At 41.0% G+C, this 15,982-nt stretch overlaps 1 protein-coding gene across 1 annotated transcript in view; it reads left to right on the top strand.

Moving 5' to 3' along the window:
- Positions 1–12,540, top strand: part of PIK3R3 (phosphoinositide-3-kinase regulatory subunit 3) — a 64,381-nt gene extending 51,841 nt beyond the window's left edge. The window contains exons 8-10 of the mRNA XM_016199275.2: positions 2,221–2,295; positions 2,724–2,894; positions 8,792–12,540. Coding sequence (XP_016054761.2) covers positions 2,221–2,295; positions 2,724–2,894; positions 8,792–8,990 — 445 coding nt within the window. The 3' untranslated portion in view covers positions 8,991–12,540. The remainder of the gene's footprint in view (positions 1–2,220; positions 2,296–2,723; positions 2,895–8,791) is intronic.
- Positions 12,541–15,982: the final 3,442 nt, after the last annotated feature.

Genomic DNA, 15,982 nt, shown 5'->3' with positions numbered 1-15,982 from the left:
AAGCCCAGAAGAAGGGTCAGGATCCAGAAAAATTTGTGCCATTAGTTCAGTCCATGCCACAGCTTAGTCCAGTTCAGTTTCTGTCCCCGTTGGGCTAGCTTAGTCTCTGTTCCCTGCTGCACTGGGCTGCTTCAAGCTGCCTGGAGCCCTTGCAGCCAGGTGTACTTGGAGCCGTGCTTGGGCTTCCATGGCTGCTAGGAATGCATGTCTGCTATGGAGGGAGACTGCTGGGAGCACGAAAGTGCACGAGCGCAGGACCAAATGGGCAAACAAATGCCCTTTGTTAAGCTTTGATTATATTACCTCCAGATTTCAAACTGACCAGCCTCTTTTCCAGTGCTTCACTGGCTTGTCCTCCCCCTACCCAGTCTGGTCTTTTTCCCAGATTAGACACCGCCCCATGCCCCATTATGATCACCATCCTGGCTTCTATTGGGCATTTGCCCTGCAGAGGAATTTCCCCTTTATTGTTTATTCCTCCAGCACTGCCCCCCCAGTCCCTGCGAGTGGACCAATTGTACCCTGAGAAGATTGGAGAACAGGTCCTTCCTCCCTATTTGGGGAGGGAGAGGGAAGAGTGTTAATCCCCTCGGTTGGGCAATATGGTTATCTCCTGGAGTGTGTGAAGCTGTAGTTTCTGACCTAATTAAGCTTAGCCAATTTTGCTCTCTTCTCTTTATTAATATCTAACTACCTAGGCTAACATTAGGTCTTTTTATTTTTAGGCCTCAGCTTTTTCCTCTAGAATATACTGTCTTTAGGAGTGACCTAGGCATTACTCAGTAATAATTAGATAAATATGAATTGACGTACTAAAGTCACTTGAGCTTTTTCAAAGTCTTTTTAAAAAAAAAAAAAAGTATTGATTTCAGAGAGAGGAAGGGAAAGGGGAGAGAGAGATAGAAACATCAGTGATGAGAGAGTCATTGATTGGCTGCCTCCTGCACATTCCCTGTGGGTCGAGCCTACAACCTGGGCATGTGCCCTGACTGAGAATTGAACCTCGATCTCTTGGATCATAGGTCGATGCTCGACCGCTGAGCCACGCTGACCTGGCTCAAAGTCGTTTTCAAAAGCTAATCAGTTCCTGGGATTGGATAAAAACAAACAAACAGACACATACTTTTACATAAGTGGGTATAGGAGGATAGTTAACTGTGGTTACTTTAGGTCTCTGAGTTTGTAAGGCCTCCGTGTAGGCCTCTCCTGAACTTGTCAGGTTTAGTATGTGGCCCCTTTTTGGTCCACAAGACAAACATTAACACAAGTGAAAATACAAAACAATTCCAGGCAAGTGTTATGAAGATGATAAAATACTGAGAGCGACTGAGGGATTGCCTTAGTTGGGGTAATGAGGAATGGTGTTTATGATGAGACCTGAATGATCAGGAGCCTGGTTGGGGGACGGCAATGAAAGAGTTTTTATAGTCCACTCAAGTTTTAGACCATCAGCCATCTCAATGGTTTATATCATTTTACATCTAAAATGTTGCTGTATTTTCCTGGCCAGATAGCTCAGTTGGTTAGCGTGTCATCCAGATACACCAATGTTGTGGGTTTGATCTCCGGTCAGAGGACACACAAGAATCAACCAGTGAATGCATAAATGAGTGGAACAACAAATTGATGTTTCTTTTTCTCACTCTCCTTTCCTCTCTCTCGCTAAAATAAATTTTTAAAATGTTGCTGTATTTTAGAATACTATGATTTGCCTGGTGATGAAGTAAATTTGTATTAATCACTCAGATTGCCACCCTGAATTTCTTGTGGCTTGCTTAGGTGCAAAAACAGACCGTGAAATTCTGTTTTAGAATTTTAAACTCAATGTAGAGACCACACAGGAATTGAGTCCTCTGGCTTAGTGGAGATTGTAAATGTGTGACACCATACTGACCTAACTGATGATTTCAGCAATATGTGTCCCACTGTGTTTGAGTGTAAGTATGTGTATGCTTGCGGTGGTAAAAACCTTTTAGAAAAGGAAAATGCAAAGTGAGGGAAGCGTCTCATTTCAGGTAGTTCTTTGTGTTTCTGCCTTTTTGCAGAAAGTTGAAGGAAAAGTAATGGAAAGCCTAGTTTAGGGAAATCTCTGGCCACTCTCAGTGAAATTGGGGAAAATAAGAGGTTCCCAGACTCAGGAAGTTTGGTTGGCTTGGATGTGTCTACTTTGTCCAGGCAGAGTTTGCACAGATACTCACACTGGTGTCTTCCCTCTGGCAGATGGCTCAATCACAAAGGAGTGAGACAGAAACGCCTAAATGCCTGGCTAGGAATCAAGAATGAGGATGCTGATGAGTAAGTTCCCCCTGTACCTCTCTGTCAGAGGGTTTTGTTCCCAATATTTCAGACCTGGGCCGCCTTTATACAGGCTAAATGTTGCGTCTCATTGTCATTTGAGGACACTGAATCAAGAACTTCACTCCTCTTTTGAATTGAATTTTGTAGAGTATGCTATCAGCATTTGAGTTCAGACACCTGCTAAACCACATGAAACAAAAGCATTGGTCATTCAGACATCCATGTGTCAGCTTGTTGTATGAGACATGTGAATTTTGTGTTTTCTGTACCATAATAAGTAATGAAGTTGTTAAAAAGCATCCAACTCACTAGTTTCATTTTTTCATTTTATGGTTAAAGATTTAGAAGAGACTTTTATTTGTAAATTTGCTTTTAGATATAAGTAACCTGACTGTTAGAATAATATTTTAACATTTAATTTTTAGGACCTATTTTATCAATGATGAAGATGAAAACCTGCCCCATTATGATGAGAAAACCTGGTTTGTTGAAGATATCAATCGAGTACAAGCAGAGGACTTGCTTTATGGGAAACCTGATGGTGCATTCTTAATTCGCGAGAGTAGCAAGAAAGGATGTTATGCTTGCTCTGTGGTGTAAGTCTTCCTGGGAGTATGACCTTTTGAAAACTTCTGCGTTGATTAAGAGAAAATCAATCTCTCATAAAATTAGTTCAGGTGCAAGTAATGAGGGCCCATGGCTTAGACTATTAATATAAAGAAAACAGTTGCTTTAGGAGAAATGATATCTGAAATCATTTTGGGGATTTAATTTAAATGGTAAGTAGATTAGGCCCTACAGCGTTGCTATTGGATTTCAGGTATTTGTAAAAAGTAATGTGAGATTTTTCCATTGAAAAGATCACTTAATTCTTTAGTAGTCTCCCACATGCCTAACTTGGTCTTCATTGTCAGATTTAGGAAGGCTTGATGAAATAGAACTGTTTTTACTTCAGAAAAAAACTCTATCTAAATTTTGTACTTAAATAGTATTCTGTTGGGGTAGTGATAGAAAATGTTGGGTGTTTTCTGTAAGATCATCTTATGCCTTTGTTTGGAAAAGTCTGTTTTCCTTTTAATGGAAAGTGAAATTCTGAGAGCAACTAATCATGCGTTGGTCATGTTTTGCCTAAGTGTTATGTATATTCCTTAGAAAGGCAAATTTCTTCATTGACAAAGACTATACTTAGAGTAGAGGTTTAGTATGATGATTATGAGAGCAAGCTTTGGTGCCAGATGTACTGGATTCATATCCTGACTCTGCTCCTTACCAGATGTGTGACGTAGGGTAAGTTACTTAACTTTTCTTTGCCCAGTTTCCTTATCTGTAAAATAAGGATAATAATAATATCTACTTGAAGTAGATAATAATATCTACTTGAAGGTTTTGTAAGTATTTAATGAGTTAATATATGTAATGTAATGTGCTTTGATTACTGCTGGCACATAATAAGTAAACGTTGTCTACTATATTATTGTGATAATGATGCTACTGATGGACATGGCAGAAGGCAAGCAAAGATGACCAAATGATTTTCCCCTCAAAAAGGGCAGAATGGTGAGGATAAACAAAGACACTCATCAACAGAGTGCTCAGTGCTTTACATGATCACTTTGTCTTCAGTGGTCTACCTCTGTCATTGAGTCAGAGTTTGAATCCAAGTTTACCTGGTTTCAAAGCCCACATTTTCCTATTGTACACCACTTCATTTCACAATTAAATATCCAAGAAAAAATAGAATCACTGTGAAATAGGTATCATTAGTTGTGTGTGCACATGAAGAACTGTTAATTCTGGTGGACAAAGAGAGGATTGGGAGGTTTTGTGGAAGAGGTGGCATTTGAGATGGACTTTGAAAGGATGAATAATGGGCAGGAAATGGAGGAGTTGAAAAGTACATTGGATTACTGTTTTCCAAAGAGAGAGCTACTTGAAAAATATTTCGTTTCTCTGAAACTTGGACTGCTCAAGTTATGTGAATGGAAATGGCAGGAGGGGATGGTTCTTGCAGGATTTGAGATCTTTTAAGAACAATAAAAAGAAGGAAGGTAATAACCCCAAGGTAATAACACCCAGGTCATTGGGTGGCTCACATAAATCCAGGGAGACCAAGGAGCAGCTTGAATATCTTAGGGAGCTGTATTCTTTTCCTCCTTTCTTTAGCCACAGATTTGACCAGACTGAAGTCCACAGCAGTGTGGATTTCCTTTGCCTTTTAAATCCAGCTACAGTCATGTATCAAATTGGAGTACATATTGAAGATTTTTGGAAGCAAAAGAGTCTGGCATCATAAAGACTTCCACTTGTTTGCTAGCCACTCTGGCTACAGAAAGCCTGCCTACAGTGATCTCCAATATGTTTAAGACATTTGATGAAGTAGGGATATGAATTAGTTCAGTTTTTAAGGAGATCCTCATAGCAAAATTAAAATTATCATGTAGTAGGAAGTGAAGACATGGAACTACTTTGTTTTTCCACTTTAATTTCTATTAATGACATCGTAAAAAGGCCTCAGAATAAATTGTTTAACTTTACAGCCTTCTGAGGCTGAAAACCTGCAGCCAAATACATATATTCCACTAGGTGAGGGAATCAGGCAGTGAGCACTTGTGATCCTTACTGCTGTTGCCATTTGGGATCCAAAATTTGATTAGAGATAGAACAACTAGATAGATGAAGAAGGAAACAGAAGACTTGAACAATGCTATAAAACAGCTAGACCTAACAGACATGTTTAGAACATCCCACTTAATATCCGAGTACATATTCTTCTCAAGTGCACATGAAACATTATCCAGGATAGACCACAGGTTAGACCGCAAGTCTCAATAAATTTAAAAGTATAAAAATCATACAAAATATCTTCTCTAACCACAATGGAAATAAATCAGAAATCAAAAACAGAAGGAAATTTTGGAAATTCACAAATGTGGACAGTAAACACGTTCCTAAATTACCAGTGGACAAAAAATAATTATAAAATACTTTGAGGTGAGTAAAAACAAACAACATATCAAAATTTATGGAATACAGCGAAAGCAGTGCTAAGAGGGAAATTTATAACTGTAAACATTTATATTAAAAATCTCAAATTAATAACCTAACCTTCTTCTACCTTAAGAAACTAAAAAAAAAAAAAAAAAAAACCCACAAAAAAACAAAAGGGCAAACTAAGCCCACACAAGCAGAAGGAAAGGAATAATAAAGATTAGTATGAAAGTAAATGAAATAGAGAATAGAAAACAATTGAGAAAATCAATGAAACCAAAAGTTGGGTGAACAAAATTGACAACCTCTAGCTAGAGTCACACACACACACACACGAGACACAAATTACTAAAATCTGGAAGAAAGAGGAGACATTACTTGTAGTCCTTACAGAAATTTAAAAAGATGATGAGGGAATACTATAAAACAATTATATGCCAACAAATTAAATAACCTAGATGAAATGGACAAATTCCTAGAAGCACACAAACTACCAAAACTGACTTAAGAAGAAATAGAAAACCTGAAGAAAACTATAACAAGTAAAGAAATTGAAGTATTAATTTAAAAAACAACAACAACAACTATCCACAAAGAAAAGCCCTGGCCCTGTTGGCTTCACTGGTGAAGCCTACCAAATATTTTTAATTTAATTTAATTTTATTTTATTTTATTATTTATTTATTTATTTATTTATTTATTTATTTATTTATTTAAAATATATCTTTATTGATTTCAGAGAAAGGAAGGGAGAGAGAGAGATAGAAACATCAATGATGAGAGTCGTTGATCAGCTGCAGCCCACAACCCGGGCATGTGCCCTGACCGGGTATCGAACCCTGATCTCCTGGATCCTAGGTCGACGCTCAACTGCTGAGCCATGCCCGGACAGGCTACCAAATATTTTTTAAAGAATTAACACAACACAAACTCTGACAAAAAATCGAAGAGGAGAGAACACTTCCCAACTCATTTTACAAGAGTAATATTACCCTTATACCAAAACCCAGACAAAGTTATCACAAGAAAACAAAACTATAGGTAAATGTAGTAGGATTCATCCCAGGAATGCAAGGGTGGATCAACATGAACCAATCAATGCAATAGAACATGTTAATAAAATAAAGGACAAAAATTGCATGGTTATTTCTGTAGACTCAAAAAGCTTTGACAAAATTCAACAACTTTTATTTTAAAAAACTCTGAACAAACTAGGAATAGGTGGGCACCTCCTCAACCTGATAAAGGATTATCTGTGAAAAACTCATAGCTAATGTCATACTTAATGGTGAAAGACCGAATGCTTTTCCCTAAGATCAGGAAGAAGACAAGGAAATATGCTCTCACCACTTCTAATCACCATTGTACAGAAAGTTCTAGCTAGGGCAGTTAGGCAAGAAAAGGAAATAAAAGGCATCCAGATTGGAAAGGAATGAAATAAATGAGCTCATCAGGGTTGCAGGTGAAAAGATTAGGATACAAAAATCAGTTGTATTTCTATATGATAGAAATGAACAATCTGAAAATGAAATGAAGAAGACACACTATTTATAATAACATCAAAAATTATAAAATACCTAGGATTAAAACAAGAGAAGTACAAGAGCTGTACAGTGGAAACTATAAAACATCACTGAAAGAACTTAAAGAAGATCTAAAGTGGAAAGACATCCAGTGTTCATAGACAGAAGACTTAATATTGTTTAGATGTCAGTACTCCCCAAATTGGTCTACATGTTCAATGTAGTCTCTTTCAAAAATCCCAGCTGGATTTTTGCAGAAATTAACAAGGCCCTAAAATTCATGTAAAAATGCAAGGGATCCAGAACAGCTAAACTAATCTTGAAATAAGAGAAAAAATTGAAGTATACTTCCTGATTTCAAAACTTACAACAAAGCTATAGTAATCAAAATTGTGAGGTACTAACATAAGGATAAACATACAGATCAGTGAACAGAATTGAGAGTAAAGAAATTCTTACATTTATGATCAGTTGGTTTTCAACAAGGGTTTTAAGACCATTCAGTGGGGAGAAAAATAGTCATTTCAACACATGATGTTGTGACAACTGGTGAGCCACAATCAAAAGAATGAAGTTGGACCCCTACCTCACACCATATACAAAATTTGACTCAAAATGGATTATAGACCTAAATGTAAAAGTTACAAGTATAAAACACTTAGGAGAAAGCATAGGCATAAATCTTTGTGACTTTGGGTTAAGCAGTAGTTTCTTACATACGCAAAGCACAAACACTAAAAGGAAAAAGAGATAAATTGTATTTCACCATAATTAAAAACTTTTTGCATCAAAGGGCACTATCAAGAAAGTGATAAGACAACCCACAGAATGGGAAAAAATACTTGGAAATCATATATCTATTAAGCGAATATTTTCTAATACATAAAGAACTCTTAATAAAAAGACAAATGCCCCGATTTAAAAATGGGCAAAGGACTTAAATAGACATTTTTCTAAAGAAGATATGTAAGTGGTCAATAAGCATATGAAAGGATGCTCTATATCAGTAGCCATTAGGAAACTGCAAATCAAAACCACAATGAGATGCCACTAAGATGACTATAAAATAAAAAGGATGGACAATAACAAGTTTTGGTAAGGATGTGGAGAAATTGGATCCTCTTACACTGCTGGTGGGAAAGTGAAAAGGCACAACCATTTTGGGGAACAGTTTGGCAGTTCCTCACAAAGCTAAACCATATGACTTAGCAGTTCCACTCCTAGGTATATGTCCAAGAGAACTGAACATATATGTCCATACAAAACTCATACACAAATGTTCAGAGCATTATATTTGGCATTATTCATAATAGCCAAAAAATGGAAACAAGCCAAGTGTCCGTCAGTTGATGAATGGATAAACAAAATGTGGGATATCCACACAATGGAATATTATTCAGCCACAAGAAAAAATGAAGTACCAATACATGCTATAACATGGGAGGCTTTGAAAATGGTGTGCTGACTGAAAGCCAGGCACAAAAAGTTGTGTGATATTATATGATTCCATTTATATGAAATGTCCAGAATAGGCAAATCCATAGAGACAGAAGGTAGGTTAGTTGCCAGGGGGGAAGGGAGGAATACAGAGTAATTGCTACATGGTTTCTTTTTAGGGTGATGAAAATATTCTAGAATTAGATGGTGATTGTTGCACTACCTTGTGAATATTCTAAAAAACTATACACTAAAAAAATTTATTTTGGTTTGTTCTGCCCCTGTCCAGTATTCTTACCTAATGAAGATCCAGAGTTGAATGATTAAATGGGGCCATCCATTTTAGCTTTACCAGGTCTTGGTAGGAGACCAAGGGTATCTCTGTGACAGGTCTATAAGGGAGTGAGGGGGACACACATGGATGTGACATTTTACAAACTTGGTTGACAAAACATTTCTGCTCCTCTATAGAATAATTGCTTTCAGACTTCTGATCATTTATTATTTTTGCCCTAATTCCATGGCGTGTGTGTTGTATCTTCTAGTGCCGATGGGGAAGTGAAGCATTGTGTGATCTACAGCACTGCCCGGGGCTATGGCTTTGCAGAGCCCTACAACCTGTACAGCTCACTGAAGGAGCTGGTGCTCCACTACCAGCAGACATCCCTCGTTCAGCACAACGACTCCCTCAACGTCAGGCTTGCCTATCCTGTCCATGCACAGATGCCCTCATTCTGCAGATAAAGAGGGAGTGGGAAGAGAGGTGGCTCTCTAGCATTTTTTTCTACAGTTTTTATTAGACTATGAGGGCATTCTTTCTACGTAGACTGCTTGTTTTGCACAAGAAGTGATTCTGTGAATGTGAAGTGGAGAGGCCGAGCAGCAGCCGGCCAGGATGGGAGCGTAAGGGGCCCAAGGTTCTCTGGGACCCAGCTGTGCTGCTGCACTAGCATAGGAAGCTGGAAGCAGATGTTGTTTTTTTGGGAATTCTGTTTCATTGGTTATTTGTTGTTGTTTTTTCAGCCATGCACCCTCAACAGAACACATTAGGTTTAGGGGGGGGGTTTGTATCTGCAAGTTTCTGAAGAGTCCATGTCCTCCTTGGGTCTTCAACTCTGAGAATGCTGTTGGGGTGTGGCTCTGCGGGGAGTTGTGTTTTGATCTGGCAGTCTCTCTTAACTTCCTCCCAAAGAGAAGGCTGTTTGGTTCTGTGGTAGAATGGCATTCGGTGAAAAAGACAACCAAAGTAAAACTGGGAGGCTTGGGATTTCATCTACAGACTCTCAGTTAAGGGGGTAAAAACCCTTCAACTGAAGGTCCTGTATTTCTTAACCAACATAATTTAGGTGTCAGCGTCTCATAGCTCCTCCCTCTAAAGAAGCGCTGTTTAGAAACCAAATTGATCCCAGCAAAACAATGTTTGTTGCCAGACTAAGGTCTGATGGAAGAAGGCAGCACTCATGTCTGAATGCACACTTCTGTACCAAAACTTGAAAATAAAAGGAAAGCTAGAATTTGTTAGTTTTAGCAAACACTAAAATTGGTCATTGTAATCCCTCTGCCCTGCCCTTGTTTCTCAGAGGTGAGGAATAGTGTTCTTTTTGTGGGCATGGTGAGCTTTGAATCATAAAATGAAGTTGGTGCTTGTGTGGTGTTTCCTTAGCCTAAAGAATGATCTGTTGTTTGAAACCTTTGTAACTTGTTTGTATGAGTAAAGAAGAGGTGCAATCCAGTGCTTTTAGATGGCTTGATATACCAAATAATGATATAGAACAACATTCTTATATGTGCTTCCCCAAGTTTAAAGGCTCTGCAGAAACAGTGAACCTGGTTAATTACTCATCCCTGTCCTGTGCTGGGTAGGGCTTCGGGGCATACACAGGTTGCTAAGGCTGTAGCAGGAAGGGAGCCAGATTGTGGTCAGGGACCTCAGTACATCACAGACCCAGGGGCTCTGATGTCCAGGGCAGGGTCATACCACATTACCCATGTGCTTCCATACAGTGGTTTCTGAAATATTTTTAAGGAGATGAAAGGATGGTTTGGAGTTCAGACTGTTAGTAGAAACCATCTGGAAGCTTTTCTCTATGCCTTTTTGTGATCCTGCCATTAAGATGATGTGCACAGACTGTCCTGATTTTAGGCCAGGATCTTCTGCACCACGTGGTTTAAGCCTTCCGGCTGAGTGGAGCTGGGCAAGTGGAGTTGGAGGCAGGCATGTCCTCCTACCTCCATTATGCCCTCCCCCATCAGTCAACACTCATTTAACAAATAGAGTTCAGCTGCCTCTGAGCCAATCCTGGAACCATAATAGGCTCAGAGTGAGTCAGCTGTTTGAGCCCAAAGCTGTGCAGTCAGGCATCCTAACTGAGCTACGCAAGCCAATATGTGGGTCTTGGTACATAAGGCTTATAGCTAGGAAAGCTCTAGTTTTTGGGATGAAATAAATAAATACTGCTTTTCCTGAACACTTATCTTGGTGACAGGGTCTAGAATGGACCATGACATAGAAATTAGACATAGATGAAAAGTTTTGGAAAAACTTTGTTATTAACAGTGAGAATAGGAAGGAAAGGGCACATCTTTGCCTTTTCCCTGGTTATACTGCAGTTTCAGGATTGAGTGAGGCTGACAAAAATGAACACCTCACCCCCCCGTGTCACTGTTCTGACTTAAGCCCTTAACTGATAGTCAACGAGCTGTAAATCCCTTCCCCAAATTGCCAGATTGAAATCCTGCTGAACGTTTTATTGAGTAATGGCAGGCTAGTTGCTGCTAGGCACACCTGGGTAGCCGTGCACCTGGTGTTGGACCTGCTTATGCCATTAGATGCTCAGGATTGGGCGCAAGGAACCCCTCCTTTCTGGTACTAAAATTTAGTGTTCTGAATGTCTTAAATGAAAATGGGGGTAAGGATACACACCCGTAAGGTTGAGCTGTGCGTTGCTCCTGTCAGGCAGACATTAAGGGTATGGAGGGAGAGAGCTGGCGTCATTTGTTATCTACACTTGGGCTGGCTTGTGGAGAAGGGCTGCTCTTTTTTAGTTCTACATTCCTTCACTTTTTGTTTCTTTCCTGTTTTTCATTCTCGAATTTGTTGCTTTGTGGGGACTAAGACCTAGGGATCATTTGAGAAGCTGAAAAGTATCTTTTCTGACTAGTTGCCATGATTTTGCTTGATCGTGAGTCAGTGGAAATGGCATAGGGACCAGTCTACTAATCACTCAGAGGGGTAGTATGCTGCTCCTTTACTCTGTGGTCTTGGCAGCAAGCCTTGGCCTCCATCTGAGTCTAGTTCTGTGTCCTGTCCCATGATCTGGGCCCTGGTATTCTCTCTCACAGCATCTTAACTGCATTCTCACTGAGGCAGAGGGTAAACAGAACAAGACCAGAGTGGCCCATTGTTTTCCTGGCTAGAGAAGCCAGCTACCAACGTGAAAGCAGCTTGAGGCTGGCTGGACACAGGTCCTAGGCCTATCCCAGGTGGAGCTTTCATCACAAAACAGTGCTCTATCTCCACCTGGCCATAGATGCTAAACCTTGGCCATGGCTCAGGCCTCTACTTGGTAGCTGTGTCCTTACCACTGATTTGGCCAAGGTTGAAGACTTCCAAATACTCTCCTCATTCCAAATACCCCATCTCATCTCCAAGCCCTGATGGGACCTTCCATTTACTTTGGGCCTCATGCGCTCTGGGGAAGCTTTTTATGAGAGCCAATGTGGTGTCTTCCATGGGTCTCTTCTTGCTGCCAGGAACTAGCCTCCTGGGTCCTCTTGGGCCAAGAATTGCATCTGGGCAATTCCTGGTTTTCAAGTTGGTCTCTTGTCAGTTAAGACTCCAGAGTGGTCCTCTGTGAGGCTTTAGTGGCCTCAAAGCAGCTGGGCCCTCTGCTGCCAACTGCTCAGCCTTGCTCCAGCTCCAGCCACTTGTGACAACCTTGTTTCCTTACAAATTCCAGCATGTGACTTTGGTGCCCTGTTGTTACTTGTGAAAAACCTATTCTGTTGTCTTTGATGTAGTCAAAAAAATTCATGTAGTTTACGTAAAAATATCTGATTCACAAGGAAGCCAACTATATGTCTTGTGTTGGGACAGTTCATAATGTAGATCCTAGACCACTTTTGCAAATTGTTCTTGTCACCAGATGTGTTCAGACATTGCTGTGCAGTTGTAGGGGAGGGTGGGGGGAAGGTGGGGAGATACTTTTTGGTCTTTTTGTTTTTTACCTTCCCCAAGAGGGGACTGTTTGACCAACTTGCTCCAGTAATGCAATAAAGACATTGCAATAAAGTACCTTTTTTTGTCCTTGTGCTATGGAGAGGGGTGGTTTGGGGCTGGGAACAAGGGGAAGAGGACTAGGATGTTGAAAAGCCCTGAAACTTCCTTCTCTCCCGTGAGCACCAAAAGATTGGTCCTGGGACTGAACTGGGACCACCAGAGGCTCTCTTCTATCCCTGAAGAGGAAGCAACCCTAACAGGTACGATACCAGAATCCTGTCTGCCAGACACAGGACACAGGGAGACTCAGAAACTAATCCTGAGAAAGTTAAATCAGAGCCATTTCCTCCTCACCCCATTCCTATTAGAAAGCCCAGTTTATTGATTCTCATCGCATCTTTCTGCCTAGAAATAAAAGTGTTTCCACATTCTATTCTGGAGGAGGGGAAATGGGCTTAGCCTTACAGTCTGTCTGCTTGTTGCTCCAGGACCTTGTCACCCTCCTGCCATGGCACTTTGTTGAGATTCCTGTGTATTGGAAACATAATCAACAAAAAGTGACGACTTCTGCTTGCATAGAGCATTGCAGTTATCCATGTCTCTCAGGCCCCACAGATGTGCACTGAATTACAAATAAGATCAGGTAGGGGAATAGTTTCCTTGTTCTAAATGACCTTCTTCCCTCACTACATGTTAGCTACATAGCACCCCCAAGGCCACTGCTAGGAACTATGGATGATTTCCCCAAATCCCAAGAGTTGTTCCTACTCTACATAGGACTCTCAAATTCCTATCTTCAGTCCAGTCCTCTCTTCTGTACTCACCTGCTGGCTGGATATTTCCACTGAGGACTTCTCCATCCCACAGGTACTGCAAACTTTTTGTTTACAGAGAAAACAATATGCTTGGTTATGAATTCCCTTACCTTTTTACCACCAAACCTACAAACCTGTCTCCACAACTCCTCTCCCTCCCACCTATTAAATTACAAAAAGTAGCCCTCTGATTCTGTTTTCCTTCCACATTCTCAGGAATCTCCCATGATCAGTTATCAATTCTTTCACTGTTGTTTCATCTCAGTTGGATCATCCATTGACATTTGAACGTGGCTGGGTATTTGGCCTTTATTGGCTAATGTAAATGGAAAAGTCTGATTATGGGCCTCAGTTATCCTAAGCACCACATGTCCCTCCATCTCTGCTGTGCCAGCTCACCCTTGGTTTCATTTTGAGTGTAGGCTCTCTCCTCCAGGTGGACAAATGGCCTCCAGAAGTGCCAGACTCAGCCTTTGACAGCTCCACTAAGGATAGATGGTGTTTTCAGGTACTACTTGCTTGTTTTGTATATCCATGGTGAGTGCAGCGCAATGGCTCAGCCTAGACTGTGCTCCTAATGGGAGACAGGCCTTGTGATTTGCCTGTTCCACAAGGATGACCGAAAGTGGGAGAATGGTACTTTTTAAAGAGAACAAGGATGACCACGTTTAAAAGAAAAATAGCAAAAATGAATTTTCAGTCCAAAACAAATTATATGTCAGAATAATGTAACAGAATCATAATAGTCAATGAACTGTTTCATGTAATTTAGAAAATACTGCATACTTATTTTTTCATCAATATAACGAAGTATATGGTGTAGGAAAAAAGCCCCAAAACTTGATTGGATATCTCTCCACTTCTTCAACCCTATATTCCTTTCCTTATCTCTTTTTTCCTCTTCAAAGCCAAACCTTCTGAAAAAACTCTAAATTTATCTTTATTGCCTCACCTCCTTAAGCATTTTAATAGTTTCTGCCATTTCCTGAGACTGCTCTCCATGGTCTTCAATAACCATCACTGTTGACCTCCCCATGAAAAACTCTCCCATTGGCTCCATGACGACTCACTCATCTAGTTTTCCTTCTACATCTGTTTAATTCTCCTGGACTTCTCCTGCTGCCTTCTCAGTTATGCCTCTTCCCCTGGCAGTTTTGTCCATATCCATGAATTCACCTACCATCTCTAGGCTAATTTATCCTACTTTGTTTCTCCTGCTCAGACCTCTACTAGGAGGTACATCTCATATTCAGCATATTGAATGCAGGGTCACCACCTCGTCCTGTTTCTCTTCTGTTATTTCACATTTCAGTGAATGGAATATATAATTCATCTACTTATGTAAGTCAGAAATGTAGTCATTATTCTTGGTACTTCCTCTGCTTCATGTCTACATAAAACCCACATACCAAGTTTACTTTCTAAGTATCGAAGACACCACTTCACCTTCACTACTATCTCTAACCTTCATACTGGAAGCCCTCCCATCTTCCATTCTTGCCCCCCTCAAATCCACTGTCATTATAGCAACTGGAGTTGTCTTTTTAAAGTACAAGTCTGAACCTATATAAAACAAATAACTTTCCATTGCTATTAGGATTACAAAATTCTTAAAATGGTTTGACTTCTCCCAAGCTCAGGATCCAGTTCCCCACTTTACTGTTCACTGGCTTCCTCCCCTTGGGTTATTCCCAATGTCTTGGGCCTTTTCCTTTTGTACCTATTCTCTGTACAGTCCCCATCTACTCCTATGCCTTTAATTACCATCTACTTGCTGACAATTGTGACCAGCTCCCTATGCTTTCCCTCCTGGGAAACCTCACTGTTGTCCTAGTTCAGACCATAACGGGTCACTACATTTTCCTCCTGGTCTGCTGCTTCACTTGGACCTCCCTGTACTGCAGCTAGTGATCTTCCTAAAACATAAGTCTGATTATACCAGTTCCCTGTGGTTACCTCTCAGAAACTCCTCACTCCCCTCAGGCTAATCTGGCAGTTTCTCAACTGCCCCACTGGCACTTGCCCTGTGCATTACAGGATGCTTAGCATCTCTGTGCCTACTCCTCCAACCCTCCTCTTCTGCCATTTCCAAACCCCTAAGGGGGCAGTTCCTCCCTCTCATGAGCTGCCGCAAGATGTGCCTGCCCAGCCCCTTCACCTGTGATATGGTACTTCTAACCAGATCCTGATATACACAGGGGGTGGGCTCCCCCAAGCAACCAGTTTTATTCCCAGCGTCCAGTACAGGGGGTCAGCTATCAATGAATGCCTGGAGGAAGTGAGTTCAAGAGGGGACCTGAAGGCTGAAGGGCCAGATGTCCCACTTGTGGGCTCTGCCACGTAGGCAGAGCACGCCCTCTGGCGGCCACAGCCTTCCACCAAGAGCTGCGGTGTGCTTGAAGTACCCAAGCCAGTGACCCAGAGGCATTTTCCAGTTTCCATGCCTCTTGATGCCTCACCTTTGGACCTAGGCATTGGATTTGGGGACAATTAGTGCAAGGCAGCACTTTCACAAGTTCATCACCTGGAGGCCCTCTTCTAGCCTTGGCACTCCACCACAGCCCTTCTCCCTGCTCCTAGGCCATCTCCTGACTTCCAAGGGTGGTCCCACAGATGGGCTCCCTCTCCCTTTGACACCACTACCCAGTGCAGTTGCACTCAGCAACATCCATCTCCAGTGCAGAGGCCTACCTGACAATAGC

This window comes from Miniopterus natalensis, chromosome 9, assembly GCF_054644295.1.
Source record: "Miniopterus natalensis isolate mMinNat1 chromosome 9, mMinNat1.hap1, whole genome shotgun sequence".
Classification (NCBI taxonomy): domain Eukaryota; kingdom Metazoa; phylum Chordata; class Mammalia; order Chiroptera; family Miniopteridae; genus Miniopterus; species Miniopterus natalensis.
The sequence above is the reverse complement of the archived record's forward strand: the minus strand, read 5'-3'. Positions and strand labels throughout refer to the sequence as shown.